Source organism: Aphis gossypii, chromosome 1 (genome assembly GCF_020184175.1).
Source record: "Aphis gossypii isolate Hap1 chromosome 1, ASM2018417v2, whole genome shotgun sequence".
Lineage (NCBI taxonomy): Eukaryota > Metazoa > Arthropoda > Insecta > Hemiptera > Aphididae > Aphis > Aphis gossypii.
In genome coordinates, this window is record NC_065530.1 from 87,459,193 (window position 1) to 87,486,879 (window position 27,687).

General features: G+C 23.6%; 2 protein-coding genes across 2 annotated transcripts; both read right to left on the bottom strand.

The window, feature by feature from the left end:
• Positions 1-885: 885 nt before the first annotated feature.
• Positions 886-21,669, bottom strand: LOC126555871 (gastrula zinc finger protein XlCGF7.1-like). The gene is made up of 5 exons (XM_050210804.1): positions 21,651-21,669; positions 11,266-11,454; positions 3,676-3,807; positions 1,817-1,975; positions 886-1,097 (listed from the first exon to the last, which is right to left on the bottom strand). Exons 1-5 carry the CDS (start codon positions 21,667-21,669, stop codon positions 886-888), a joined length of 711 nt encoding a protein of 236 aa, XP_050066761.1.
• LOC126555876 (zinc finger protein 425-like) lies at positions 10,889-26,882 on the bottom strand. Its single transcript, XM_050210811.1, has 6 exons — positions 26,858-26,882; positions 26,094-26,391; positions 25,488-25,501; positions 24,107-24,424; positions 19,810-19,882; positions 10,889-19,716 (listed from the first exon to the last, which is right to left on the bottom strand). The coding sequence occupies exons 1-4, from the start codon at positions 26,880-26,882 to the stop codon at positions 24,138-24,140; spliced, it is 624 nt and encodes a 207-aa protein (XP_050066768.1). The 3' UTR covers positions 10,889-19,716; positions 19,810-19,882; positions 24,107-24,137.
• Positions 26,883-27,687: the final 805 nt, after the last annotated feature.

A 27,687-nucleotide genomic window follows, 5' to 3' on the forward strand; every position in this document is an offset into this window, starting at 1 on the left:
TTTTCTATATTTTTTATATAAAAATTTTAGGTAAATTGTTTAATGTTTAGTTCTGCTTAACAAGACATATTATATCTGTTATTTAATATTAGAATAAGAAATATGTATTTAAGGTAGATATATAATTTATATACATATGATTTTAATAAAAAGTAAAGCAGAGTAGTAATAGTAATAGCCTCTATTAAAAATATTATACTATATTTAGTAAAAAAATATGTATACATTTGTCTCCGTTTGATCGTTAGACCTTCATATGGGATAAGGAAGTTTAAAATAAATATCTAATAGATATTAATCTTCTAATAGTTCTAAACCCTCCTATGTGCACATCTTCACAAACTGAATAATGACCAATGGGTAATCATCAAATATAAACATATCATAATTTATTAGACAAAACAAATATAATTTAAAAAATATATGACAAACATACAATTCTACAAGATTATTCACACATTATTACTACCATGGCTAAATAAAATATAATTTAACCACGATCACTACTTCCATGACTTAAACAATTATAATTACTTTATAACTATAATTTTGATTAGATAACCTTGATGACAAAATTGATAACAAATAATTTAATGAAGTATAATTCAACATAATACATTTCAAATCCAACATAATTTAATATAATTAACTTCATTTAATAATACATTTTAAATCTAGTACAAAACATTAATTACATAGAATAATAATAGGTACTTATTTCTGCACAGTAAAAACTATAACAATATGAATGTGTATATTTTAGAGGTATAGGAATTTAATTTGACATTAACAAACTATATAATGATAAAATGTTGGTAGACATTTTGTTTTTTTACATAAATATACAACAAATTATATTCAAAGTGAATGTAAAAACTACTCCATTTAATGTGTAAAATTACATCTTATTTTAACAACTTTGTGTTTCAACACCAAATGACTTTCTAGCTGAAACTTTCTAGCAAATTTCTTTGGACACAATGAACATAAAAAACTAGGTTCCACGCCACACTCAAATTTCACATGAGTGTACACTCCCCGTTTATATTTGTAACTTCGACCACATAAATTTGGACATAGAAAACGGGAACTATTACCTGTAACATTAATTATCATGTTCGATACTAATAAAATTTAGAAGAACTATATTTTATGCAATACATGCAACTACAAAATTAAAAAAAACAATTACATGAAAAGTTTATAATATAATAGTTACAAATCATTGATAAGTTACGTTAATAAAAATATTTAATGATAAATAATTATATAAAACACTAACACAAGGTATCTACTTACTTAATACAATGAAACTTCCATAAAACAATGTCTCACGGGGAACAAAAAAAATTGTATTATAGATTTATAGAGGAATTTGTTAAATAGAAGTTCATAATATGGAAGTTTCACTATATTACCTAGAAATTATAAATATTACAAATAGTACTACAATTTATAAATATTTATTAATAAAAGTGCAATTATAATCATGAATGCAATAAAATTTAAAGCTAGACAGATATGAAAAAAATATATATACAAGGTATATATTATAATTTTTGTTTTTTCTCATTAAATAAACTAATTCAAAATAAATGGCACTGTGCAAAATCATTAAAACATCTAATGGGTAAGAATTTATTTTTAAAAAATTTGGATGAAATTGCAAGAACAATAAATACAAATAAAATACTTATACTAATCACTTTAGTAATCAAAAATTTGTATTTTTATCCATATCAACGGTTAAGTAGTACATTGTGTACACTTGCCATGTGAAGTTTAAGCCTATATTTATATTGACAATATTTCATACATATAGAACAAATAAATTTAGGCATTACTCCGCATTCATTGTTTAAATGTTGACTTAATCCATTACTTCCTTTATAATGCTTGCCACACTGATTAGGACAATGGTATCGGCCATTTTTTAAATGAGACTTTAGACTTATCTTATGGATGAATTGTTCCCCTATTAAAAAGAACATACAAAATTAGTTAAAATCATTTATTTGTATGTATTTATACACAATAATAAAATTAATATAAGGCTGTAAATTAAAAAAATTAAAAAGGGGGTAACTATAAGCATGTATTTTTTTTTATGTGATCTTGATCCACTTTAAGACATAAAATGACAGTAACATAAAAACTGTCTTACAAAAAGTCCAAAAATTATTTATTTTTAATTTAATAAAACCATAAAGAAAAAGTAATAAGATAAGCAATGAATTGTATTCATATTTTATATGGTTTCAACATAATAAAAATTTTAACTATGAATTAAAAAAAAAAATTACAAATAACATATAGTTGTATAATACTTATTTTACATAATTATAATAATAAAAGTAATAAAACAGTATAATTTATTTAGTATGTTTGATAACTAATTTTAACAAACGTGATATTTTAATTAAACACTTGAATATAAAATATTTAAACAAATGTTTAAATAAATATTTAATAAAATATAAAGAATTTATTCCATTAAAACTCCAACTGCTTTATGAAGTTGTAGATTGGCTTTGCGAGTAAAAACCCCTTGACAAATATGACAAGGAAATTGTTGACCACAGTAATAAAATATATATCTTTTCAAACTACCAACTTTTTTGTATTTTCTTTGGAATTTTTCACAACTATACTCTAAAGAAGAAAAACATAAAATATCATCAGAATACAATATAATATAATACTTAACAATTAAAAACCATATTTCAACATTAATGAATACAGTAAACAAAAAGAATGATGTACATGTTATTTTAGTCTTACATACAAGACAGATTAAGAGCATATAAAAAAACCCTGGATAACCAAGTACAATAAAATAGATGCAAACTATGTGTTCAAGTTCTTTACAAATAATGAGTTGTCTAAACTCCAATAAAATCAATTAAAATATTATAATAAGGATTGTAATTTAAACTTTAATATACTTCTACAGAAAAGTTATAAATTGAGGCACTTACAGTATAATCCTGTATGTTGATATATATAGATCAATATATTTTTTAAATATTTCAAAAGAAAATACCCAATTTTGATATATTGACTACCGATCACAGCAGTACTAAATTCCATTTTACCCACTTATGTCATAGCCAAAACCAACAACCTAGTTAGAATTAACCTGATTACAAGTATGTTAAATTTAAGTGTAAGGTGGACTAAATACTTTTTTTTGCAATAGAATTTAAGCAATGTTTAAATAAAATTAAATAATAGAAGGAATACATAATACAGTGGTGTAAAAAAAAATCATCAACTTCATTGTATTCATTATAAATTAATGAGTTTATGTTTATTTTAGTATTAAAACATAACAAGACAAATAAATAAATAATTTTAAATTTAATTTATATAAAAATAATGTTCACTTGCATAGTTTTATTTATTATAACTACTTTGGATTATTATTAAAACTTTGACATATTATATTTTATAAAATTTAATTATTTTTCTTCTTTTATTATACACAATTTTATAATTAAAATAATATTTTAGTGGATTAAGAAATTGATTACAAAAATAAATTTTGTAATTAAAATAATAATGCAACTGTTGAACTAATCAAATTTTATTTCAAATTAATTAATTGTTTGTGAATATTTAACATGTGCGCCTTATATGACACTGGTTGTTTAAAGAATCGTTTGCAGAATTTACAATAAAATTTTGGCAAGACACCACATTCATACTTAAGGTGATTGTGAATGCCTGGTTTAGTTTTGTAAATACGGCCACAACTTTGATTATGACATTGGTATCCGAATTCTCCATTATACATTATTTTCATAGCTATGAATAAATAAAATTTAGCATACAGTAAAAACACACAAAAGTTTTTTAAAATATATAATACATTTTTAATAAATAATAAATTAATAAAATGCAATTTAAGTTTTTAGTTGTAAACAGTATTGTAGTAAGAAGTTAAAAATATATCCTAGCTATGTATTAAATCTCTGAATTATTGTGAATAAAACAGAAAATGATTATTCTCTCTTTTAAATCGTATAACATCTTTACTACTTTCCAAATAATTTTGGCCTACATTGTCAAAATATATCTTAGATTATGCCCGCCATAAAAAAAAATAATAATCCAAAACACCTAACCTTTGTTATGGTTTATAAAATTTTAAATGTTCTGTGTATTTATGTAATAAATTAAGTTTAGTAAAAATATTACTAGTATCTTTTCCTTGAATGATTTGTACATGAAACCCTAGAGTGATGGACTTTTGCACAATAGATTTTAATTCACTTTTAATAGATAAGTACATTTTATATTAGACAATAACAACAAATAATTTATGAATTATTAAAAGTAAAATCTAGATATTATAATTAATAATAATAGGTGAATTTTCATTGAGTAAATTAGGTATATATTTTCAAATGAATTTTTATTTCATTTTGAGATTAAGGAGTTGGGAAAATTAAAAATTCTACAGAAATATTATGTTCAATGTGTTCAAAAAAAAAAGACAAAATATAGTTGTGCAAAATGTAGTATAATTAGTAATACAATATTAATATACCATACAATCTTATTAAAAATATAATATTTTATGAGATAAGTTAACAAATAAAATAAATATTTTATTATTGCTAAAATTAAGTACATAATTAATAATATATATATATATATAAATATATTACTTATATTATATAAATTGTAAATCCATTATTTAAAAAAATACAATAATCATACATTTATTGGTGATCATCGACAAGGTATTTTTAGTAGTTTTTTATTATATAAGTATTTAATTTAATATTTTTAAGTTAATAAAATAGTGGGTATATTATTGTGACTAAAGCAAAAAATTATGATTTAAAATTTTGATTGAATGCATTTTATATCCAGACTATAATTTATATTCATAGAATATATTTTTAGGACCAAAAATATTTTAAGACAAAAGTAATTTTTTTAATATTGTTATGACATATGCGGATCTTTACCTACAAAAGTCTAAATGCTTAACAATAAATTATGGTTAATAAATAAAAATCTATGTATTATTTCTATTATTCTGTAAAAAAAATTAAATTCTAATTTAAACCCAATGGAATAGTAGATGAGAAGTTTGCCCCCATCACTTTCATGTTTTTAAGAAAAATGCAAATCAATATAATTAATTATAGATTATTGAAAGAAAATAATGATACTTCAACAGTATAAGACTGTATAACTCTATTAAAATCAACAGATTTACATTTTAAAGATTTTACTAATACTTATAAATTTATTATTTTAAATAAATTAACTAAAACCATATTAGAACTATAAACAACTAAGAAAATTGTTAATAATATTAGTAAAACTAATAAAATATTGGTAAGTTATTGTGATCTGTCCTATTGATTAAAATCAAAATGTATTTTCATCATATGAAGCTTATAACTAATTGGTTGTTTGAAAGATTTTTGACAATCGCTACAATAAAATCTAGGTGGAACACCACATTCATAAGTCTGATGCTGAATTAATCCTTTCTTGTATTTGTATTTATGGCCACATCGTAAACAACTAAATATCCCACCTAAAACATAACCATTTATACATTCACATAAAATTGAAAACATTAAATACTTCAACTGGTATCATACTACACAGTGTTGGCTTATGTCCTATACATAACTAACAAAAAATAAATATTATTAAAAATTTAACAAAATGTTCAATATATTCAACTCACGCTTTTACACGATATTGTAAAATGAGAAAGGGCTTTTTAAATTTAAAATTCAAATTTTTTTTTGTTATTTATTTAACCAACACAACTAAGAATTATATTATTATTATTATTATTATTATTTGGTGGGTAGGAGAGGTGGCCATAAGGAATTCTGTAAAATAGTAAAAATGTAGCATGAAAAAAAAAATTATATTTAGCCTATACAGCTGTACATACACTTTATAAATTATTATAGATTCATAGTATAGCTTAATTAAAATGGAAACAAAGTACAGCAAGTCATATTTATAAATCAATATAATTTATAAATTGTAGAAAGAAAAATACAATAAATATATTGAGAACCAATTTAAAACAAAACATTTAATTTTTATAGTATTTTACTAATACTTATAATTGAATAATGTATTATACGGGTTTATATTATTTTTATGATATATTATTACATTTACTATTTTTATACATAAACTAACAATATATATTATATTGAAAATCATCAATAAACGTTAAAATAATTTAATATTTATGAAGCTAACAAAATATTGGTAAATTATTGTGATCTAATATTAGTATTGATTAAAATTACAATGTATTTTCATCATGTGAAGCTTATAATTAGTAGACTGTTTGAAAGACTTTTGACATTCGCTACAATAAAATTTAGGTGGAACACCACATTTATTACTTTGATGCTGAATTAATTCTCTCTTGTATTTGTATTTATTTTCACATCGCAAGCAACTATATTTTTTACCTATAAAATAAACATTCATTTATTCATAAAATTAGACATAATATTAAATATAGCTGAGTTCACATTACACAGTGTCAGGTTTATGTTTTTTACTTAAGACACCAGTGAAAAAAAGTTAGCAATAAGTTATCTAAAAGTTGAATAAACTTAACAAATAATTCATGGCATTCACCAAGTGTGAAACCAACTTTAGAATTTGTTATTATTTATTTTATCAACATAACTAGGGAAATTTATCGTTATTATTAAGAACAAAGGAGGGTGTAATAAGAAATTCTTCAAAATAATAAGATGATGTAGCAAAAAAAAAAAAAATCATACCTAACACATGCACTACATTAAAATGTTTTTTTTTATTTTGGATAAAACTCTATGAACTGGAAAAAAAATACAATTAATCATGTTTGTATGCCAAATGTTAAAACATTGTATCCATAATATCTTTGATAACTAATTAATCCTCTTTCATATTTATATTTATGGCGAGATTTATGGCTACATTTATAAACAAATATAATGTGTTATCGATGTTATATACAATGTATTATAAGCACACTACTAGACATATTATGCATTTTACATAAGTATTATTATTTGACTATCATAATTAAGAAGCTTTAGAAAGAAAGATCTTAAAAGCAGAGGATAATTTTAATTTCAAATTTATAATGGGATATTTAAATATATTTTAAATGTCTAATAAGCAAGAAATAAATTATTTATTACTCTTATTTTTAACACAACGGCTTCACCATTTTCATAATTATACCATATTATATACTTCTTTAAGATTCAATAGATATTGAATTATTTCATTTAACATGTTTTTTATGTATTTTAGCAATTTTAAAAAATAGAAATCCAGGATAAAGTACTCAATTTAAATTTTAAACGTTATATTTTTATTTTAAATTTGATTAACAAATAAAATTCTACATTATAGTAAAAAGTAATACACTTTATTTTTTTAGTTAAGATATCCCTACTTTAAGGTCATTTTTTGATAAGTACCTATTTTACGAATATAAATTTATGATCTTCATAATTATTTTTAAAATTGTAATTAACTGCATTAGATAAGTATTTTGAAAAATAAGATTTAAGAAAAATCTATTATTACTAAATTAATTTGCTGAGTACTCATTAATGTTTAATAAACACAAATAAATAAATTTATAATACAATAACTAATAAGCAACGTTCCTAAGTATTTATTTATTTTATATTTAAATTTATGTCTATAATTTAACACATTTAATTATTTTAAATAATAATACTGAAGTTATATAATTACATAACTAGAAATTCACATATTTTACCAATTATAAATGTGTATATTATAAGTAGATATTGAACTAGAAAAACAGATTTTTTAGAATATAATTATCAAAATAATTTAAATAAATAGTTAATAAGCATTTAAAATATCATAAAATTATAGAAGAAACCTCAGCAGTCAACTTGTAAGTATTGTCTGACTGCTGTTAAATAAAAAACTAGCTGTAGTGAAGGTTTCTTCTTAATGCTAGTAGAGTATAGTAGGAATATAAAAATATAATATATATTAAATAGAAAAACAAGAAATAATAAATATAAATAAATGTATTTATTATAAGGTATATAATTAAATGAACAATATGACTATAATTTGTCTTCTGTAATTATTCAAATTGATTAATTTCTTTATTTATTCTAACCAACATAATATTTTGGCTGTTCATGCAACCATGTTTTAGTATTAAATGTTTCATGAAGTTTGAAGGATAGTAAATGCATTTTCCACAAAATGTACAAATTAACTATGGTTCTTTGTTACATTCATATTTGATATGAGTTAATATAGTAGTTTTATGACGATAAGTTTGGCCACACTGTGGACAAACATTATCACCAGAACCACTTTTTCTACAATTACTGTAATAATTATAATTAACTGTAAAAAAAAAAAAAACAACTACAATTAAATTAGTTAAATATATTTTATTTTACACACACCAGTGACAAAAAAGTTAACTCATATTTTAAATTATAAAATGCACACATACACACATATTATGTGGTTTTGTTCCATAAGCTATCATCAAAATACCAATCTACTTTCTAGTTTTTCGTAGGTTTATCCTAGTTTAAAGAGTTTCTAAACATTAGAAATATATCAATATTAACTAATAATTATAGGAACAAATAGAATGAATAAGTATGTTTTGGAAGTTTATACCTCTCTAAAATGTAATACAAAAACATTCTTAATTATATTCTACCACAATATAGTCTGTAATTTATATTGGTTGATTTGTATACACACACCCCTTACCTCCCTCCACAAAAAAAAAAGAAGAAAAAAATTAATTTTATTAATGTCACTGAATTACGATGATATTTTGTCTTAATAAAGACAAGAAGGTAATATGTAAACTGCACATTATTGATTGTATTGTTATCTATTTTTTTGAAGATAATCTATATATTTAAGGTGCATATTTTCAACTTTTTCCCTAATAATAATAAGATAAGTTAAAAGAAATATATAAAAGCTACTTGAGTATTAATTAACATATTAATTAAAAATAGAAGTAAATATAAAATATACAATGATATTTAAAAGTATGTATAATGTACAACATGAATTTTTAATAATTATTTAAAATATAAATTATTGTAGCATACAATTTGTTAATAAATAATTTAGTATTGATAATTTTATAATGGTATTTTTTTTTTTAAGGTGATGGTTTTTGATGATATTTATTAAAGAAATTAGTAATACACAAATATTTTTCAAATATCAGTGATCGATAAATTTTTAAGAAATATAAAAAAACATAGAAATTATAATAATATAACTTTTATTTTAATTCTGACTATTATGCAAATCATTTTCTATTACTTCTATAATTAACACATAAAAATTATATATAATTACTAAAATAGGTAACTTAAAAAAAAATACTTTAAGTTAGTATTAATATTAGTTTATTTATAAATATATTAGTATTAAGTACAATATTTTAACGCAAAATTAAGTATCAAATAGTAAGTTTTGAATAAGTAGCCAGTAGTATAAACAAATTTTTAATCGCTGCAGAGTAAAATACAATTTTAGAAATATTTGTTAGTGAAAATATTAAAAGAAAAAAGTATTATAATAGGAAAAACAGTTTTTCTCCATGACAACTATAGTATTAAAACTCATTTAACTAGGTACTCTAAAATAACTAGGGAATTTATACCACTTGAGACTCGCTTACAATAATTGTTAATTTGTGCCAAATATAAATGTGTTTTAAAAATAAAAATTTAAACAGCTAAATGAATATAATAAATATTTTAAAAAAATAATAAAACTGAAAAGTCAGTCATTTTCCAAAATATAAATATAGAAATAAGTATATACACTCACAATATACACTTAATACCTAAAAATAAATCAAAATAATTTCCATCTAAACAAATATTTTGAGATTATAGAAAGTAAAAACTTCCAATATACAACTAAGTTAAAATCCTACTTCAATTAATTTCAACTTTTAACTGTGAGTAATACCATTAATTTAAAAAAATAATTACATTAATTATTATATTTACACAAAATAATTGAGTAAGTAGTCACTATAAATTTATATATTAGATTTATAATTTTGAATTATATGAATCATTTCTTATCATTCATGACTAATATTTATATTATAAAATATTATTTTTCTATATACAGCAAATTAAATAATTATTTAATAAAAAATATATTACATATTAATATACTGACATATTTATGTATTTTAATTACATATAAATCTATTTTCTACTTAAATGTCAATACCAACTTACCATAAAATGGTTAAGTAATTAAAAATTAGTCCAAATATTTTGAAATTTTCATGGTGCTTAACAATATACTATATTCAGTAAGTTATTATAAAGTTATAATTTATTATTTAAATATTAAATTTCATAAAAATATGAACTTCACACTATTGAAAAAAAAAGATATTGGAAAAACTTAGGATTTAAGAAGAACTTTTTAATACATTTTGAATTATTTTAAATGAGTAACTAAAATAGTACCAATTTAATTAAAAAAAATTAAAATATCTCTAAATTACATAACATATCAATTCTAGAAAACCTAACCTATAGTAAATATTCGGTGACAATTTCAATTTTCCAGGATTATTTGTTTCTGAATAACAAACAAACAATTTGGTTGAATTTATTAAAAACTGGTGTATCGTTGACTCTTGATACTAATATTTATTATTTATTAATTACACAACTTGACATTTACATTAAAATTTAAAATCATCAACATTTTGGGATAGGTTCTAAGGGCACAAGTTGAAATTATTGCATTAGTATCGATAACATATTAATATATATATATATATATATATAAGTATAAACAGAACCATTTTTTCAAATAATAAACATATCTATTAAGTATTTTTATTTAAAATTGATTAATTATACAAAAGTGTTAAATTAGACAATAAGTGTAGCTATTATAATTATAAAAGGTTAAAATAAATCAGTCACAAGATAAATCCCAAATCATGATAATTACACATTTCAGTACATTAGAAGGATAAAAATAAAATAAAATAAATATGTATTACACCAAGATTAAAACTAATAATGACTTAATATAAATATTTTATTAAAAAACACTCAAGTATTGATTATTATTCATTAGTACCAATCTAAAATTGTTTTATTATTAAAATAATATATAAATGTTTCTATATGATCAGTATGTTTAACAATCATATTATAGACATAGCTGATGTTGATGAATGTTTACCAAAAATATGAGATTTCAATGTAAAGTTATATCTACATTTTTTTGGACACCAAGGACATTGATAAGATGGTTCGATGCCACATTCATTTTTCAAATGTCTATGCAAATTTCTTAAATGGACATATGATTTTTCACATTTTGGACATGGAAACTGGCCATCCACTTTGAATAAGGAGTCAATCATTGATCCTATTGAATAAATACTAAGTTAATAACAACAGAAAATTAAAATATTTATTTTGTTATTATTGTATTATACAGCAAAATTATGTATTGTTCTAAATCATCTTTTGAATAAATAAAATTTCTTAGAGATAATTCATTAATAAGCCACAACCTAAAAAAAGTATTTATTTACTAAAAGTTCTTTTCCACTAATTATAAAAAAAAACTTGTTAACTAATAATTACTTGATCAAAATATATTCTAAGCAAAATAATATACTCTTTGTTAAATACATAATTAGTAAAATAACAATTAATTAATATATATATATATATACAAATATGAATAATATTTTAATAAAAAAATAATGTGTGAAAAAAATAATCATAGTATACTAACATAAATGGTATTAACTACATTAAATAAAAAGCACAATAGAAAGCTAAAAGCAACAGTGTTAAATGAAAACAGGTTTAATAAAGAATCAAGATAAATTTTAAATATTTTAGTAAAGATGTAATTTTAATATCAAAGTTATTTATTTCTTCTTTATACAAAATGTTTAATTTATAGTACAGTATTTTTAAACACGATAAAATTATACTTGTTAACTAGATAAAAAATATGTATCTGTCACATAAATAAATGTTTAAAGCTAAGCTAAACCTTAGTTCATTATTTATTATAGTTTTCATTTTACAAAAAAGTCATGTACATTGGCATTTAAATAATTTTCCATATATTTTAGGAGATTAAATTAATTTTTATACCTCATTCTATTCATGTTTTTAACATGAAATTAAGAAAGCTGAATTCTCTTATAGGAAATGTAGAACAAAATACATTTTTAGTAAAATTTTCATAAATATCATATTTTATTAATAATTGATCCGATTGATATTTATATAAATAATTTTTAAATAATAAATACAAACATTTTATGATAGGTATGTGAATATGTGATATAAAAACACTGGGCATTGCCAAAATGGAAGATTTATAAATCAATTAGTCATGATATTTCTTTAAAAATAGAAAAATTAATGGAACCAATGTATTAGTAAGAAACCTCAGTAACTCATTAATACTATTGGTTAGTTATAGATAATAAGTATATCAAAGAACTGATAGTAAAACTAATATATATTTCAATGATGTTAATGAATATATTTATGTTTTTTTTAATAATTAATTTTGAATAATTAACAGTCAGTTAAACTTTGTATTATAGTTTCTTATTGTCTTGTAAATATTAGTTAATGGAGTCAATATTTTTTATAAAGCTTTATAACAGGTGTTTTCAAACTTTAGCTTGCCAACAATATTTTGCTAGTATGCTAATTGTAATAAATAATCCAAAAACGAACTTTTTTACATTATTATTTTGTTTATTTTTTATAACATACATGTTATAATTAAATATTCAATATTAAACAAAATTGCAACTTATACAAGCAAATCAGTTTTATGTCAGCAACAAACATAGATGAGTAGGAATGTTTTTCAAGATGAGTGCAGAATAATTTTAATAGAGGTAACTTTGAACTAGTCATACACACTAATTATTGATGAGTTATCACTTTAATTAGTTAAAGACAAATAATAGTTATAAATAAATTAAACATTTGAAGGAGCTATAAGTTTTTCAGAGTTTACATTTCTATACCTTTCACGGGATATGCAATCCAATGGAAACATATATTGGCAGAAAAAGTGATATTGACTTTATCAGCTTAGATATTAATTTTAAATAACATCAATTATATTGATGAAAGTAACATACCTAATCTAGGTGCTTATAAAACAAGAAAAATTATGTATTGAACATTTTATAATTATAGTTTTATAATTATTTTTTCTGTCTTTTAAGTGACTAAGAATAATTAATAAATTATGAAGATAATTTAATCCAGATACAATGTTACACAATACTGTGATGAGACATTTTTCTTAAAATCACAAATATTCACCGAGAAAATAAAAAAAATCTTATTCAATTTATTGCTATTTAGATGATACTAATTTTATTTTCATTAAATGAGTTAAACTGAATGTTGTTTTCTGGAGTCCAAAAAGATCAAAATAGTGACTAATAATTAAATCATTTACCTGTATACTTTGAATTCTGTGCAAATGCTCTCCACTATTCTAAACCATTTAAATTTAGTACATATAAATCATAATCTTTACTACTTACCTAGTACACATGTTGTTATACCTTCATACTTAAGCTATGTAATCAAATATTACCTGTCTAAGTATAAATAAAATAGCAAGTATTTAATTAGGCAAGTGTAAATATATAATAACATATTAATATAATAGCGCCAACATTATAATGATAACAAGTTTTTAAATGACCTACTGACTAATGTTTGTTATTTACCAACCTTACTTTTCCTAGTTACATTTAAAGTTCCCCAATGGTACTTTCGCTCTACTGCTATGTTCCATTTACCCTTCAGTTCCACCAACTACATGAACAGTAAACCCATAAAACATTTTATGTCACACGCCAACACAGACCTTACTTTAATCTTTTAAACTTTTAATTGTACACATACAATTATACAAACATGTATTTATATATATTTTTTTATTTACTATGTTATAAATTATCATGTTACTAATTTTATTGTTTATCCTACTTTATAGATAATTAATCTACTTAATTGTACAAAGGGCTGGGCTTGTATATTTTATAATAAATAAATAAATAAATAATAATTAATAAATTAATCATATAATGATCTTTGTATATATATGTTACAGGCAAAGTATAAAATTTGAGTATTTTCTACAATGCCCGAGTATCTTATACAATGGCCTTCGTATACTCAGCAGTACAGATAATATAACATTTAACCGTAAAGTGCATATAGTCAAAATACCAGAACCAGATTAAGCATTGATTATAATTTGTAGATTTGGATTAGTTAATATTATGTTTGTTCATTTGTTCTTATCAAATTTCTTACAATAAAGCATTATTGAATTAAGAAAAGCTACCTTTCAACTTGTCAGTAATAACCAATTTATAATTTGCAAAGAAAGATTTCTTCAAGTCGCTGATGTGCCACAGACCAAAATTTCACTCTGAGGGACAGAACGAGACCAATTTAGGAGAAGTGGTGGTCAGTGTTACGACCAAAGTACATGTGAACAAAAATTTAAAATACAAAAGTGCAAGTGCAAAGCAGAGGAGCGACTATGCACATCAAAATGATACGGATAATAAGTAACATAAAAATAAAATATATATTCGCAGTGGCCATTGGCTGGTATTAGATAATTATTTTTTTACAATAGATTTTTAATTTTTATTAATTTTATTAAATTTAGTATTTGCTTGATTAATGATATGTTCGGAAATACTAAAAAATATTTTTATCAAGGTAGAGATTTTATAGCATTTATAATTGCTGATATATGCACTATAATATGACCTTAAATATTGCTTAATATGCATTAATACAAATAAAATATGCAAAAAAAAAGGAAATCTTACAGTAGAAAAAACCCTATAAATCCAGCAGATATCTAATGCGAAATTATCGTAATAGTATATTATATCTATATATTATCGCTGTAATTGTATGGTGTTGCATCAGCGTAATCGGTCTATTTACTTATTCTATACATTTATAATTTACTTGATAATTAAATTAACAAAAATCTAAAAACATGTTTTGCTAAAATATAATTTCACAAAATAAGACAGATTTTGACTCAAAAACAGGTAAAAATGCAAAAAGTCTAAAAAAAGTATTAAAAATTTAAAAATCACAAAATATGCAAAAACTATCAAAATAAAATTTTTAATTTGAATTCTTTTTATCATGAAACACATTTTTAGCTTACTTTGCTATTTTTTAAGCATCTCATAAGAAATTTGCAAATGGTATAAAATCACAACACCGATTATTATTATATTTTCTTATAATATAAATATTATTTATTATATTTTGACTATACTTTACGATTAAATACATTATTATCTACATATTGTCAAATATATGAAGGACATTTTATACAATGTCTGGATATTACAAATTATACAAGTATACAAATTATATACTTTGCTTGTAATATATATAATTCTTCTCTCCATCTGTAGCAGGGGCAAATCCAGCCCGACATAAAAGGAGGGTGGAGGTAGTCTATAGGCATAAATAAAATAGTTAAAACCAAGGGCTCATGCATGTATACAACTTTTTTTTTAAATCGGATGAAGGAAGCAATAATTACTCCAACTATCTTTCCTGGTCTATTGTAATCAAGTAACTTCTAATCATCTTGACCGTTTTTAATAAAAATTATAGGTACTTATAAAATTCTTAAAATTCAGTGTTTTTACCTTTTTTTTAATCCCTATAAATTTCTATAGCATAGTTTTCACTTGAATTTAATTTTAACTCACAAAAGTATTTTTTGTATATATTTACGGTTTCTATTGAATATAGATTATATTTAATTAATAAAATATGACATATTATGGGAATACAATAGTTATTAGATGTTTTTAATGATTTGCAATTATGACTTGTATTCTTAATTCTGAACATATTTTTGATGTTCACACATAATGATGAATACCAACCTTAATAATATTTTATTAAAGTTGCCTTTTAAGCATTCATTGAATCTGTTCCAATTTTTTTTTTTTTGTAATTACATAAAAAAATAGGACCAGAATTGCTAAGAAATAGAAAATCATATATTTATTCATTGTAATTGCAGTACCTATTTGCATTGTATATTTTGTTTGAAGCAAAATAGAAAATAATAAGATAGATTAATTTTAATCCAGATAATACAGCTAATATTGTATAATATATAAAAACCTTAATAGTTAGTATAGATAATAATTATCTATATTTTATATTTTATCAATACATTTGATATAGGTATGTAATTATTTATTGCATAAATTAAAATTTTATAATATTTTGAATACTAGACACTAAGTATGTTCAAATAAATAGTTATAACTTTATTAATTAAAAAATAAATACTCAAAATCATTAAATAATATTACATAGTATACAACTGTAATAGTTCTCACACTAGTGTTAAGTTATAATTATAGTATTACCAATTAATAATTATTAATGTCATCACAACTTATTTTGATTTGCATTAAAATAATGGAATTAAAAAGGTTTGTAAGCAAGGAAAACATACATCACCTTTTATGTCCAAAAAAGTATTTAAATCTTAATGATAATAAAATATAGAATGATATAGAATATTATTAAATATTATTAAATATAGTTATAGACAACTGAGAGATATTTGATGAATTTTTGAGCATGTTTTTCAAATAATTGTCCATCTAAAATAGGGCTTTATCATAAAGGTTATATTTTAAATAAATTTGATTTATTAAATATTATAGAATACTAAATACTTTTTTTGTATTGTAAAAAAAAAAACACAAAAATATAAATATTGAGATTAATATTCTCAATAGTATAACTTAATTTTTAAACATTTTATTTATTTATTAGTTATTAATGTTATTGCCAATAAAAATGACAGAGACATCAAATAGTGGACACCATACCTAATAGTAAAACTAATTTGATAATTATTAGAATGAGTTTTCTAATAATAAATTCTTTACATGTAGTATTATTACTATTATTACATTTTATTTTTTACATTTCAAAGATATACCTATGTCAGTTAAAGATTTCAATTTTTTCTACACAATTTGTAATTATTAAACATTCAACTGAACTTGGTAAATAGATAAGAAGCCAAGAGGGGACTGATTTTTTTTTTTTAAATACCTTTAAAAATATATTTATTAATAGACAAATACTGTACATACATATTATATTTAATTTTAACATACTAATAAAATGTAAACAGATAATAGTTATGATTAGATCTCAGATTTTTATGCACTATAAAGTATCAAAATATGCAAGAATTTTTTTTTTATTTATCTAAAATGTATAAATAAAATAATAATAATAATAAAAAAAAAATAGGTCGGCGCATGTCGGCGGTGGATGTTTGTCCATCGTCCCTTCGGTCTTTGGACAGGATAGTATAATTTTATTGTAGGTATTCGATTTGAATGCAATATGATTGCATTTGATAAAAAACGATTCTGAGCGAACGAGGGGATCTTTTTTATTTAATTTTATTCGTTTCTATGGTGATAAACAAAGCCGTAATTATTTTATTTTACCTACATAATCGTGAAGTTGTACATTTGTTCTCCTTTAACCGCTATTATTTCAAGTATTCTTTCAAAAATTGAAAAATGACCTCTTTAAAGTACCAGCTCAAGAACATTACCTTTCAGAAAATATGCTAAAGTTGTACTTTTGAGTGCAAGTTTAGGGGGAGAAAAAGTGTTTAAAGAATAAAAAAGAAATAAACATCATTGTAAAACCAATACATTCCTCACTCCGCTCAGAATCTAAAAAATAAATAATTAATAACTCAAATATTTAATGAAAAAAATAATGTTGTACATTTTTCTGAACAACTTAATGTATTTTTAAAATCACAAACAATAGATTTTCTACAAGGGTTTCAAAATACTATTTTTCCGTTTGTAGTGTAACCGTAGTGTTTTTATTTGAGGAAATCCATTCTCAAATTTTGTTGCAAATCAAACTACTAATTTTTGGCATATTCACAATTTACGGACTAAATGACAAACAACATAACTGAGTGGTATGTCAATAACTGACTGATACAGCAAAATAAATTATTGATGGACACAAACATTTATCATAATCAATTATTCATCTTATCTTTACTTTAATTATTAGTTAATGCCAACAAAATTGTTTTTAATATTTCTACTTGACAACATAATATTTTATACATTTTTTTTTAGATTTTCGGTTTAATATGCAAAACCCTTAAATATGAAAAAATATGCAAAAACAAAAATTGCCAGTATCTTCAAGCTTTTATAATTCATACAGATTGCTGACAAAAATCTAAAAATGCGAAAAAGAAAAAATATGCAATTGCTGCAATGACTAGCACTGTGCTCTAGTTATAATTGGTGCAAACCATTTGCGCCCATCACACCTTTTTTACAACCCACTTGCGCCCAAAATATTTTTAATAAAAATGTGTTAAACTCATGCAATGTTGCCAAACTGTATTTTGGAATATAAGTAATACTACTCACCTTAATACTAATACTTAGTACCTTGTAAAGTTAAAACTATTATACATATTATTTTCCCGTTTTAACTATTTTTAATTTACACGTTATACTCTTATCAATATTATCAAACTATATATTATATAATTATATTATTATTGGGTGTAAATTTCCACCATCGATATGGGCTGAACCTCCTTCTGAAGCACCACGAACTACAAATTATGCTGAGTCTTTCTACAAACATTTTAATTTAGAACTTTATTCACCTCATCCTCAAATTACAAATGTTATTGAAAATTTAAAATTAATTCAAGAGGAAACTCATTTAAAAAATAAAGGAACAGTGAAACCTAGATGAAATGAAAAGCAATGTACCTATAGAATTTGCATGTACAACTTTGACTGAATATGAAACAAAAAATAAAAACAGAGTACAATATTTAAAAAAAATTGCTTATAGGTAAATTAAGAGGGATTAACTTATTATGAAGTATTTTTTATATACTTTTTTTTTATTATATATGTGTGAAAAAAATCAATAGTATTAATTTTTATAATAATTGCATGTACTTAACTATATGTTATAGGTATTTTCCGACATTTTTTTTTTTTTAATTTGAAATATTTATATTATTTCATGTGAGATGAATTATGACTACAGTAAATAAAACTTAGTGTGAATTAATTAAGTGTTGTTCAACTTAGAAATCCTGGATTTAATGTTAATAAGTTATTGTCATATTGACTAATTTTTTCAACATTTTGGGTTATGGGTTTAAAACAATTAGTCAATATGACAATAACTGCACAATTAGTAGATCATACTATAATCTACTAATCTACTTAATTTAAATATTTACCAAGGTAAAACTAATCTATATTGTGAATCACAACGGCAACATTGTATGTAAAATAGGCGGGCGCATATAAGCTATAAATTGGCAGGTAGTACCTTATTTTTCGGGCGCATTTATTCACATCCCTCGTGGTGCAAATGTACCACTCTGGGAGCGCAAATAAACTGTAGCCGTTATGATATACAGAGTTTATTTATATAAAATTAAATTGATAAGTGACTTTTCTTTTCAGAAGTAATTTTCTTTTTACTTGTATCTTTGTTATAATGTATGTAATCTAGGTACCTACAAAATATTTTTTGATTGATTATATTTGTCTTTTATTTAAAATATTGACTTTAATAGCATTAGGTACTAAAAACTTAAAATTAAACATACCTTTACTATTGCTCGATGTGGGATGAAACTTGACAGTTATTATAAAATCCAATCATGCCATAGCAGTTTCCCACTGAAAATAATACATTTTATTAGTTATAAAACAATAGAGTTGTTAGGTATATATACATAAATATATAAATTAGATTATAAAAAATTTGTAGCAAATAAAATATTAAAATAAATTATTTTGTTTGTATTTTAATATCTAAATATTTACCAGCAATAGTGTAATCCAATAAATATATATACTCCATTTTAAATCCAAAAAAATCTAGGCATATCCTGTCTGTTTCACTGTTATCACTCTTGTTACGGACAACATTAAAAAAAGAAATACCTAATAAGTATGTTAGAAAACTATTAACAAACATTCTATGTTTTAAAGCAAATTCTGTTAATTGATTTTTATGATAATGAAAAAACTGTTTGAAAAAATAAATAGGTAATAGAATTGTATGTTTGTGTTGGTTAATCTATCAACATGTTTATCAAGTAAACAAAGTTTATAATTTCAAATTAACTGTAGATTCAATGCCCTGTAACTTTAAAGGTAAATGTTTAATATAAATTAATGCACAAGAAGTTAAACAGTTAAGTGGATAGGTAAACTAAAAACAAAAATAGATAGTTGAAAAACAATGCATTTGATGTAACATGATAAAATAAATGTAAGAATTGTAACTCATTAAACTGAATAATAAAAAAATGCATAAGCTAAACACAGCGCTGAATTAAATATAAAAGAAACGATTATCAACTAAAAATGAATTACCCTAAATAGGTATAACACTCAATCAGAACTGACCGAAAATCTACATTAATATTGTAATTTTTAACTGACTATCGTCTATTCGACTATCGGCACTGACAACACGCGGGCAAAATAAAAACAATTGATAATATTATAACTGATAATATTATCATAGAATAGTAATCATACGACCATGAAGATAAGAGAATCTTCATACATCGGCCTTAGATCATATTATGGTATTATATGATCACGGACATATTATATACGTCCGTGTATATGATCTAATCATACGGCACCACGGCTATAGATAATATAGCTGTGTGCGGCATAGACTAATAACACAGAATATTCTGTGCTAGAGCCTAGAGAGTCTATATAATATTAAATATATACATATATATATATAGGCTCTCTATTCTGTGCTAATATCTAATGTCCGTGTCATACGGACATACCTGCATAAATATTGTGAGTTATATCACGCAGGACGTATTTTTATTACTTTCCTAATACATTTTTAACAGCAATAAGAATACCTACTTAAGACTTAACTATAAACATAATAAATAATATAAAATATAAATAGGTTCATACATAGGCGGCACTTGGGGATGATTCCAGGGGGGGGGCAAACAATTAATTGACTTTCATAACCCAATTCTTTCAAAAAAAAAATTTCAACCTTGATTTAATTTTTTTTTTTTTTGGGTGCATTTTTATCAATTTCGACTTCAGTCTTCAGTAAATAAATTTTTTGACTTAATTTTCTAAAATAAAGTGTAATAATTTCAAAATATTACCTAAAATATTAGGAGATATTTCAAACTAATAACTACCTATTGTATTTTGGGGTATGCATAATAAATATAATATTTTGAATAATAATTCACATTTACATTATAATTATATCCATATATTTTGTAAAGAATAACATAACAGTAGATTACAAAACAATGTTCAAACAAAACTATTTACCTGAGTGCTAAACGTCGACCGTTTATTGAAGCTTCTACATCAAACCTATCAATAATTTTTTCAAAGTCAATTTTATATTCATTATGTATGTATAATACTGCCAAATTACTTAAACGTTGTTGAGTCATGGTGACTCTTAAATATGTTTTTAGTCGACGTAGAGCAGAGAAACTACGCTCACAAGAAGCAGTATTAGTAGGTATAGTTAAAAAAAATTTTAAAACTTTTGTGTAAATTGGGAATCCCGTCTGTATATCTTTAGATTTTACATAATTTGTTCTTTTTATAATTGAATCACAGCCTTGGTTCATAAATAGCTTATTGAGTATTTTAATCTCACTTGACAAATCTTCAAATTCTAATTTATAAGTCTTACAAACTTCATATATTGATTCAGTTAAGGGGTTTCATTAAATAATACATCAGACATAAAATTTAAAAGTAATAAATCATTTTCTTTGAACTTGTTGTTCATGCACATTACTTTCGTAAAAATTTTGGGGGGGGGCAACTGCCCCCTCATGACCCCCCCCCCCCCCAAGTGCCGCCTATGGGTTCATAGGCATCCCCTGAAACAGCTAGGTACTATGGCTCATTGCTAGTCAATGCGTTCACTGGCGAGTAGCGAACAACCTCAAGACAACCCATTTATAGCCTATATAGGTACATTTTCTAATTTCTGATTAAACAGTAATTATCATTATGGATAAATACTGACCTAACCTTAAAATGTTGATCATTTTGTTCAAAAATTAAAAAATTAATTAATATCATCTTTACTCTATGTCCTATGGAATATTTAATAACCTACTTTCATAACTCCTAGATCCCTATCTCGGATTTCCAACCAAATATATACCTAGGACTTATTCTTGATAAACACCATACCTGGGGTCCTCAATTAAGAATAAGTTCCAAATATTAAATTAACGACTTCATCTACTTAGACCCCTAATTTGTTCAAAAATAAAACGTATTTATGATATATGCAGCGCTTTTACGACTAATCTAGAACACTATCACACTGAATAAAATTGTGTGTCTCTACTAAGTCCACAAATACTAAAACCATACGGCATACAGGACACAGGGTATTCCAATTGATGTAAGGAAATAACTTCAGTTCCATGAAATGTTACAATAAATTATTCGCTCAATAAGGACCTTTACATTCCAACTTCCACAATTGTTATTCTTATTTACAAAACTTACAAAGGGTTCAAACTACTCAAATCCTAGTATCAATAGCCTATCCTCCGGACAAATAACCAGGTCTACCCTGAAAGTAAACGTTTGAAAAGGAGCTGATGTAGAAACTTATTATCTAAATCCTTCTCATAATCATTTGAACTAGGTTTTGCCATTGGGCATCTTCCTTACTCACGAGTACCTAATCCGCGAATCATATATTCAATATGGAATAAATTTTTTATAAAAAATTAACTAAATATGTATAGGTAGTAAGTGCACCTTCTACCTAAGTATAATAACAATTAAAGCCTTTAAAACGGTATTAACAACTTTAAACTTATTACTCTAGTCTCTAATATATTATGATAGTTTAGATGTAATAATAAATCATACCTAATTAATACATTAATTATTTGGTACCAGGATAGTCGAATTACACTTAGGTTAAAAAGAGGTATCTAATGTTCGATCTGCACTCGGTTAAAAAAAAAGGTTAATGGTTGAACTTCGCCCGGATAAAAAATAGGTACCTATAATGATCTAGCTACAATCGGGTTAAAATCATATGTTCAAAAAACAATGTTATTCATTTAATATACCTAACCTATACACCTAACCTTTCCGTGGCCGCTAAAAGTGCAATGATTGGCATACTAATTATTGTTGTTTTGTACTTTTTAATGTTATAGTGTTATACAATATATATAATTAATATTATAGGTACTACAAGTATTTAGTATTTATTAAAATTGTGTTTTGTAGAAATATTATAAGAAAGTGTGTTATGAAATAATATATTATGTAGGACAGGTATAACTGCACTGCCTTAAAGAGACGTGTTCAAAAAATAATTTATTGTTTTGTTTTTCTTCAAATATTACCTATACTTTTAACCGGAAAGTAGTTTGATCAATGATCATTGTCTATTTTTTACCCTAGAGTAGTTCAAATAAGATTAATACAATTCGACCATACCATTTGGAACAAAACTACGAGTACATAAAATATTGTGACTATTGAGTAATCATATTTCTAACATGATATATTAAATAGTAAATACATTTGTACTTTTACAGAGTACAGATACCTAAACATATTATAATAAACTACCTATTCAATAGGTACCTACCAGCTATCTATAAATAGTAGGTATACTCAGTATTTAATACGCTAATAAACGAGTAGGTATTCATATAACTATATAAGTACATAAAACATATACACTTAAGCAAGTATACAAAATTACAATATTTATTACATTATAAATTATAATATATGTATACAATTAATATTTATAACAAACTTTTTCAAGTATATGATATCAACTTCTACTAACATCAAGTAGGTATCATGTATGACAATTTACGGACGTACCTATGTTCTAAATAGATTTGACGTTAAAATGTTAAATGTTGATGACTTTGTGCACGCATCCAATATGCGTTTTTAGATGTACTTTTTGCCTGAAGAGCTTATTACAAAATGGACAACTAAACTCTGGTGGTACATTATCGCAACTCATTGTATGGCTCTTTAGATGATGTTTGAGTTTGAATGTACGGGTGCAGTTCTTGCAAATAAATTGTGGTTGAACTCCGCACTCATATTTCAAATGGCTTGCTAATGAGTGTTTGTTTTTGTAGCTACGACCGCAATTTTGTGGACATGGCCATTTATGATTGAAAAAGTGACCTAAATTAAAACATTTTATCATATGTTTAAAAAATAGGTTTATATAATATGTATATTGTATAATGTATAAGATACATATAAGTATCCGGATAATTGCCTTATACTGTTTTATTTTAAAATTTATGAATAATGAATGTTAGATGAGTTTTGTAAGTTTTAGGATAAATGCATTACACATAAAAACAATAAGCAGTACCTATATTGATGATGTACGATGAGTCACCTAATATATATATTAATATATATAATGTATAAGTATAGAAGTATAGAACTATAATATTATATATATATATATATATTAAAAGTAGGTTTATAATATTATACTAAGTATGTTAGCTATTTTTATAATAGGTATAATGGTCATAAGAAGTAAAATTAAGAGGACTACGCCGCATGTATAGTCTTCGTCTTACAAGTACGTAGGTATTTAATATAGTAAATTTACATTTAGTAGATCACGTGTAGCTCCGTTAATTATAAAATTAGAGGGAATAGACATATTATGAAACTTTATGGTAAGAACATTATCTGTGTTCACATGTTGGTTTTTTTACCATTATTCAGTTTTTAAATGAGTAATGAGCATTTTTAAGTCACGCTATATTATGCACGTATAACTACTTGCTACAAAATTGGAAAACCGTAAAAAATTAACATACGAACACAGATAATGTTCTTACCTTCAGTTTCATAGTAGGTCGATGACTCACTCTAATTTTTAAACTAACGGAGCTAAACGTAATCTGTTGAGCCTTGAGTGCAAATTTGCTATGTTATGGTAGATACTTGTAGCCCTGGTTTTCTAAGGAAAGGTTATCTCGAATGCGTGGTTGTAGGAAACCAGGGTTTTAGACAGAACTTAGTTTTCTTTTTACTTTTCTACTGGATATTTTAACTGGAATATTTTAGTATAGGATAGTTTTTTCTTAGATATTTTGATATATATTTGTTTGTTTTTATATGGGAGCATATAGACTATGCGCTATAGCTTAATCTAAAGCAGCTTTTTTTTCATATTTAATGTGTTTTTTATTTTTATTAGTTTCTATAGGTAGTTTAAAACTATCAAATTCAGAGCTAATGTAATTTATTTAAAAACAGTAATTATTTCCCTTCATATACAATCATACAAGAATTCTTTTTTTAAATTTTTTTGGATAAAAATCAACAAAATTTAAAATAGTAACTCTAGAAAAAAAATTGTATGAAGGTATTTCAGCATTTAAGTACAACTAAATATTTATATATAACTACTTATGTAAGTATACGGTATACCTATTAAAAAAATATTAAAAACATATGTTCATCAATAAATATTTCTAAGTTACTTAAAAGTGGTTCATAAGATCATATATTTATAACGTATTTGGAATAGATTTTTTATGATAACTATAATAAATATATTATATAAATATAATACTGGAAGCAAATTTTGAAAGCCGTACACAATATAATACATACACATTGTAGGTAAATCGTATAATGTTAAATTTCAATATAATATATTTATTGTATTTTAGGTACATTTTAAATTATATACCGATATAATATTTAAAACATGAGTTCGCATGGTAATAATAGTAGAATTATATAATTTTCTTGTATCTACACGAAGGTATCGTGCATTCGTCATTCGTGTATATTATATTCTATGTTGAAACTTCATCACTACCTATGTTTTATTTTATTGATAACTTTGTGAACGCATCCCATATGCGTTTTCAGATCCCATTTTTGCCTGAAGAGTTTATTACAAATCGGACAACTAAACTCGGGTGGAATATTATTGCAACTCATTGTATGTTTCTTCAGATGATGTTTAAGTTTGAATGAACGGGTGCAATTCTTGCGAAAAAATTGTGGCTGTACTCCGCACTCATATTTTAAATGGTTAGCTAATGAATGTTTATGCTTGTAGCTACGGCCGCAATCATGTGGACATGGCCAATTATGATTGGCTAACTGACCTAAAATAACACATTATAATAAGTCATTTTCAATTTATATAATATGTGAATAATCGTATCTACTAAATACTTATATCTATATTTCTCCATGACACTTTTAAGCATTATTTAAGTTTGAATATTATTTTTCTGTGTATTTTATACTTTAATGGAATTACTAATTTCTTATTAATATTGTGATGAGAATATTAAAAATGTTACTTTTTGAAGTGAAACTTCTTTACCTAATGAAGGTATGACCAAGGTTAGTCACGTGACCGACTGGTCAGAATGAAACCCCCGAACGACTCGTTTGTTATTATTGTTACTATATAGAAACAAAATTATTATTTTTATTATTTTCTAGAAAAAAAATGTATAAATAGTCTTAAGGATGTACACCACACATATCGCTATTAAACAATTCAGATTGTTATATTTATTTTCAAAAAATAAACAAACATTCTTATAAATGTAAGTGGGATACTAGATATTATATGACCTCCACCCATCCTGCATCCCGGGTAATGCTAACAATATACTATACTACTATACCTATCGAAAAATTCTACGAGTAATAAGCCTCGATTTAAACATGTCGTCAGCTGTAATGGACCCGAACTGTTATTCCAAGTTATTGGTCACGACACTAATTTTTTTCTCGTACCCTTAGAAAGTGTTTCACTTCATAAGCGCGTACTTCCAACATGCACCTTATTATAATATGGATAGGATAGCACTAACTTCATAGGTACATTTTCAGTAATTTTACAATTTTATAAAACTTCATGGACTGCAATATTATAATAACTGATAAGTATTTTAGTATTTAAGTAATAAGTATAGTAACTATATGGCTATATAAATTTATTATGGATATATAATATAAGGAAAAATGGTACATTCCTCCTCCAACATTAAATTTTACATACAATAGGTAAAAAATATTAATTATATTATGACCCACCAAAAAAAAAAAAAAAATATCCAATTTACATCATTGGGTTAATGGGATATCAATGAAGTATATTGTTATTTATTTTTCATAATAATTTGTATGAGTATTAATTATTAGATAATTTTCGTTGATTTCAGAATGAAACTATGATATACTACATAGTACTATGTACGCATAAAAATATATTAGCAGTAAGTTGATATATATTTTAGTACTTACACACACATATATATTTAAAAAATCTTGATTTTGAAATGTTAATTATAATATAACGGTTATGAGTAAGCAGTAAAACCTAACCTAAGTAAAATGATTAATTTAGGATAAGCAATAATAGAGTAGATACCTTTTAGTTAATA

Coding starts and splice junctions, on each gene's coding strand:
- LOC126555871 (XM_050210804.1), bottom strand. Junction 3,808..11,265: donor ATTGAAATCTCATATTTTTG/GTAAACATTCAT, acceptor ATTTATTCATAG/CTATGAAAATAATGTATAAT. Junction 1,976..3,675: donor TGTCTTGCCAAAATTTTATT/GTAAATTCTGCA, acceptor TCTTTTTAATAG/GGGAACAATTCATCCATAAG.
- LOC126555876 (XM_050210811.1), bottom strand. CDS start 26,882: ATGGGTGGAGGTCATATAATATCTA. Junction 26,392..26,857: donor TGGAGGTCATATAATATCTA/GTATCCCACTTA, acceptor GTGTTATTTTAG/GTCAGTTAGCCAATCATAAT.